Source organism: Carlito syrichta, unplaced genomic scaffold (assembly GCF_000164805.1).
Source record: "Carlito syrichta isolate Samal-C Ts95f unplaced genomic scaffold, Tarsius_syrichta-2.0.1 Scaffold304598, whole genome shotgun sequence".
NCBI lineage: Eukaryota > Metazoa > Chordata > Mammalia > Primates > Tarsiidae > Carlito > Carlito syrichta.
The window spans coordinates 448,716-454,676 of NW_007248694.1; the positions used below are offsets into that span (position 1 = coordinate 448,716).

Consider the following 5,961-nt stretch of genomic DNA (forward strand, 5'->3'; position numbering starts at 1 on the left):
CATCCCCATAGTGCCCTGTTCAAATTATTGACCAACAAATATTATTGACTGTGGGCATATTCAAATGGTAATTTTAAGTCATTAAATTTTAGGGGTAATTTGTTATGCAGCAGTAGGAGCCAGAAAACCCTGTAACTCCTGATAGTTTTGGCCTTCCTGTGAATGGCCCATCCTCCAAGTAACTGGCTATTAGTTGAGGATAGCCAGACTGCAGGTAACCTGTGGTCTTAAACAGCAAGGAATGGAACCAAAGTCTGCTAAATTACTTTAAGGATTAGAGTAAAGACCTTCCTAAAGGGCTAAAGGACATCTGTTTATACTGTATCCTTCTCCTATAGTAATTTTTTTTTTAGTTGGAGTCTCACTGTCACCCAGACTGGAGTGCAGTGGCCTCCTGGCCACCGTAGCCTCAACCTGCTGGGCTCTGGCGATCCTTCCACCTCAGCCTTCCAAGCAGCTGGAACTACAGACGCAAGCCACCACACCCAGCTAGTTTTTGTGATTTATTGTAGAGACAGGGTCTCACCAAGTTGCCCAGGCTGGTTTTGAACCCCCAGGCTCAGGTCATCCTCTCACCTCAGCCTCCCAAAGTGCTGGGATTACAGGCTGAGCCACCCTACCCAGCCTTTTGTTGTTGTTGTTGGAGTCTCACTGTCTCCCAGGCTGGAGTGCAGTGGCACGCTCACAGCCACCACAGCCTTCATCTGCTGGGCTCAGGTGACCCTTCCGCCTCAGCCTTCCAAGTAGCGGGAACTACGGGCACATGCCACCATGCTCAGCTAGCTTTTTTATTTACCGTAGAGATGAGGTCTCCCTGTGTTGCCCAGGCTAGGTTCGGGCGGTCTTGCTGCCTCCATCTCCCAAAGTGCTGGGATTAAGTGAGCCTCCCCACCCGGCTTAGCTATTTTTAAGTGTATAGAATGACCAGGATGTGACAGTGACAGTCTGAAAGGCACCTCTTTCTAACTTAAAAACCTACTAGTACTAGGGTTGCAAACGAATGTATTTCTCTCCTCCTTCTGAGATGGCATCTCAAGAGGCATTCATGCATACCTTATGAAAATTCATCCTGGGCCGGGCTCAGTGGCTCAGCCTGTCATCCCAGCACTTTGGGAGGCCGAGATGAGTGGATTGCCTGAGCCCGCGGGTTCGAGACCCGCCCGGGCAACTTGATGAGACCTCACTTCTACAATAAATCAAAAATTAGCTGGGCATGGGAGCTCACACCTGTGGTTCCAGCTACTTGGAAGGCTGAGGCGGAAGGATCGCCAGAGCCCAGTAGGTCGAGGCTGTGGTGGCCGGGAGCAGCCACGGCACTCCAGTCTGGGCAACAGAGTGAGACTCCAACTCAAAAAAAGAAAAAAGAAAAAAGAAAATTTATCCTGTATTATATTTTCAATAATAATGGTAAATATAAAGATAAAAATCAAGCAACAGTGGTGTTATGGTATCATCTAATATTCCACTAAATGGAAGTCCTATAAAGACAGTAACTTTGTTGGTTTTGCTACTGCTGTATCCCCATTGCCTAACAGTGCCTATTGCAAAGTGAGCACTGACACTGGATAAATAAAACCACAGAAGAAAGAGAATGAGTTTACTCTCTAGTGGACATGAAACTTGATTAGTCAGGTGCGGTGGCTCATGTCTGTAATCCCAACACTTTGGAGGCAGAGGCAAGAGGACTGCCTAAACCCAGGGGTTCAAGACCAGCCTGAGCAACTTGGTGAGATTTACAATAAATCAAAAAATTAGCCCGTTATGGTGGCATATGGCTGTAGTTCCAGCTACTTGGAAAGCTGAGGCAGAAGGATCACCTGAGCCCAGCAGGTCGAGGCTGTGGTGGCTGTGAGTGCTCCACTGCACTTCAGTCTGGGTGACAGAGTGAGACTCTTAAAAAAAAAGAAAAAGAAACCCTCAACTAGCACAGTTAGGCTTGTGATTTTTTCAGTCTACTAGCAGGACAAACTGTTTTCTAGGTTGAAGGGGATAATGGGATATGTCTAATGCTGAACCAGCAAAAAATAAATAAAAACCAAACCCAACAATTATACTTGAGTCAATATGAATTTTTATTAACACACATTTGTCAAAGTCTGTACAAACCAAACATTCCTGTGTTTTAAAATGTCCATTATTACAAACATACAAAGAAACAAAAGGTGTTACCAAAAGTTAGCTACTCAATTTCATGGTAAAACAGTGTCATGATTTTTAAAAATCAAAATCTCAAGATTGAGGTTTCTTCCTTCCCTTTTTGGAACGTATGGAAAGCTAGAAAATGTGTGGATTTGCTGTATATTAAATGCCAAGACCTTAAAAAAAGATTTAGTATAAAACTAAATGTGTTTTTATATTTTCATACTTCACATAACAGAATCTCAGTCTTTAAAATAAAAAAAAAACACGACTGTCATTTTTTCACAATCTTTCCCCCATAGTCAATGCAAATGCATTTGAAAAATATTATCTGACAGTTTATCTTTACCTAAAAGTTTATCATTCAAAAAGTTACAAAACTATTTAGCACTGCCATTTTCCTTGCTTAGAGGGGAAAAATCACATCCCCTTACTAGGGTGATATATAAGCAACATGGTCCATTGTATTTCTTATCAGAAGAAGTCACCCATTTCCCTCACTGTCCAATGATGTGCATGGCTCCACTTACGAGAATGCTATCACAAATTATAGGACATTTGCTTCTAGTAAATACCTAGCAAGCTCAATTTACTGCTTTGATTTTGGTAGACTGAGGCACAAATGTCATCTGCCCTCACAATTACTTCCAATCCTCGTACTCTCTGCATTAATGATTCCAGGGTAGTTGGTGTTGCTGTTTCATAGCACACACTACTCATCCCTTCTTCCTTTCACAAACATCACATAAAGGACCTGAGAGTATGGCTAGAAATACAAATCTATCCCCTTTCTGGCAAAACTAAATCCATGTGCTTACTAGGTCAAGAAGGGAAGACAGGGCTGAGGCCAAGTGCTTTAAAGAAGCACCTGCTTTCGATACATTTCCATTAAAAACAGGGGGTGTCCAGGCTAGGGTGAGTGAGGAGGGGAGAAGGTACAGTGATACTACTTCTCCCAATCAGACTCAGAGTTCTTGCTTGAACTGACCCCAGAAATACTCTATAGTTCAAATGTTACCCATTTTTAACCTGCTCAGGTAAGAACATGTTCTCTGACAGTAGTCCAGTATGACAACTGATATAAGCAAATAAAGAATTTTTTTTAAAAAGAAGTGGCAGTGTGAGAATTTAAAATCAATCACATAAAACAATCAGAAAAGGGGTGGGGGAGGGAAGTGTCCAGTACAACCTGGACAACCTTTCTTTCTGCCCTTACTTAAAAAGACAGACTGTTCAAATCTTAGCTACCTCCCGTAAGTATCTCCTTCAATGCTCTTCCAAGAAATCCTCCAAAAGGCACTTAACTCCATACTTATGCATTGAATTATTTCACCTTAGCAATCTGTTTTTAAGACTCTAAGGTAACAAGAAAGAAAAGATCTAATTCTTTTACTAAAAGCTAGAGAATAAGATTGTTTTTTTTGAAGAGGCATCACTTTTACAAGAAGAACTAGCTAGGCTACCATTATTCCTTTATCAAGAAAAAGTTTCTTTTTTTTAAAAAATAAATAAAACTCTGGCTATACATAGTACAAAGTTCATACATAATATATCTGGAAAAAAACCCAAGAGTATACCCTGAAGCAAAAGGTTTACTGGAGAGAGAAAGCCTCTTCCATTGTACCAAGTCTTAAGGTGGCAGTTTTCAGAGGGTGGCAGTGATATATAATTAATGCCAAACTATTTGCTCATGGGTATGGCAGGATGCAACGATGGACCAAAAGAAAAGTCATTCTGTACATTACACTGAACAGTGACCACCACACACACACAAAAACAAATAGTAGCAAAAGAAAGAGAAAAGGAAGAAGCAGAAAAAGAGTAGAAATCCTAGTAGTGAGAGAGAGTTTTAAACCCCAAACACTCAAGCATGCGGTGATAACACAGCACAAACCAGGTGTTTCCATTCAGCTCACAGCAATCGCACAAAGAGGAATAACAGTAATAAAATATAGATTTCTTAAGAAAGCTTGCAATGCCCAGAGAACAGCCAGGTCTCCCACTCTAACCCAGGAAAACTCCATTTGCTGTTACGAGGGAGCCTCCTCGTGGTCTGTCATGGAGAGGTTATCGCTCCTGACTTCTCAGACTTCTTGCTCTTGGACAAAGCAGCTGCCTGTTTCAGTAGCTCTCGGTTTTTCGCCTAAAAAAAAAAAATCAGTGCAAGAAGGATGCTTTAACGGATAGGATATGTTTTTCATGTAGAATAAGTGCAGATGCTAAGGCAGACAATGTAGAGGGTCAGAAAAAGGTGAACAATTCTAGGCATGGAGCCGGTTCAGTGGCTCAGCCTGTAATCCCACGCCTTTGGGAGGCTGAGGTGAGTGGATTGCCTGAGCCCACAGGTTCGAGACCCGCCTGGGCAACTTGGTGAAACCTCATCTCTACAGTAAATCAAAATGGGCCAGGCGTGGTAGCGCGCGCCTATAGTTCTAGCTACTCGGAAGGCTGAGGTGGAAGGATCACCGGAGCCCAGCACGTCAAGGCTGCGGTGGCCGGGAGCGGCCACTGCACTCCAGTCTGGGCGACACAGTGAGACTCCCACTCAAAAAAAGAAAAAGAAAAAGAAAAAAGAGATGATCACTTAAAATACTATAGCTGGCCAGGCTCAGTGACTCACTTTGGGAGGCCGAGGTAGGTGGATTGCCTGAGCCTATGGGTTCGAGACCTGCCCAGGCAACTTGGCGAGATCCCGTCTCTACAATAAATCAAAAATTAGCTAGGCATGGTAGCGTGCGCCTGTAGTTCTGGATACTTAGAAGGCTGAGGCAGAAAGATTGCTGGAGCCCAGTAGGTCGAAGCTGCAGTGGCTGAGAGTGTGCCACTGCATTCCAGTCTGGGCAACAGAGTGAGACTCCGACTCAAAAAAAAAAAAATACAATAGCTAGGTACACCAGAGTTAGCACATAGAATAAAGAGAGTCACCTGCAATTGTTCTGTGACTTCTTTGTGGGTTTTCTCCATCTGGTTCATTTTGGCTCGCATCTGAGATTCCTGGTACTGAAAGTCAGCCTTCAACTCTGTAATCTGAAGGAAAAAAGGCAGAGTGACAAAGATTAACTTCTGTACAATAAAAAATGTTTTGCTATCAGACACTAAATGGTCCCCCAAATTAATGAAATCTTAGGGCTCTCCTGCAGACCCATACCTAAATCAAAGCCAGGGAGGTTCCATAGCCCATTTTTTTTTAAAGCTTTCCTGAAGATGGCACAAAATCTTGAGCTAACATTTCTGATACTTAACCACTAACACGTTTTTAAGATTTTATGTATCTAATATATATCATCAATCCTCCAAATAAAACAGATACAAATTAACTGATGGTTTGAGAGAAATCTTGAGAATAACGACCTCTGCCAATTACTGAACTTTTACCATGTCCCAGAAAAACTGATTACTTCATTTGACCTTTTTATATATTTTTTAATTTTTTTGAGTTGGAGTCTCACTCTGTTGCCCAGGCTGGAGTGCACTGGCACACTCACAGCCACCCCAGCGTCAACCTGCTAGGCTCTGGTGATCCTTCTGCCTCAGCCTTCCAAGATGTCATTTGATCTTTAAGATAACCCTGTTGGGGGCAGTATTCCAATTTTATAGACAGGAAACCCGAGGTTTAGAAAAGGTTAAGTAACACAGCGAAGATCATACACAGTATTACCAAGTGAAAGAGCTAGCCGGGCTTGGTGGCTCAGCCTGTAATCCTGCTCCTTGGGAGGCTGAGGTGAGTGGATTGCCTGAGCCCGCAGGTTCGAGACCTGCTTGGGCAACTTGGTGAGACCTCATCCCTACAATAAACCAAAAAATTAGCCGGGTGTGGTAGCA

General features: G+C 42.8%; 1 protein-coding gene across 5 annotated transcripts in view; it reads right to left on the minus strand.

The window, feature by feature from the left end:
* Positions 1-2,053: 2,053 nt before the first annotated feature.
* Positions 2,054-5,961, minus strand: part of FAM76A (family with sequence similarity 76 member A) — a 29,327-nt gene continuing 25,419 nt past the window's right edge. For all 5 annotated transcript variants that reach the window (XM_008060333.2, XM_021713526.1, XM_008060331.2 and 2 more), the window contains 2 exons: positions 5,065-5,166; positions 2,054-4,282 (listed from right to left, as the gene is read on the minus strand). In XM_008060333.2, coding sequence (XP_008058524.1) covers positions 4,196-4,282; positions 5,065-5,166 — 189 coding nt within the window. In that variant the 3' untranslated portion in view covers positions 2,054-4,195. The remainder of the gene's footprint in view (positions 4,283-5,064; positions 5,167-5,961) is intronic.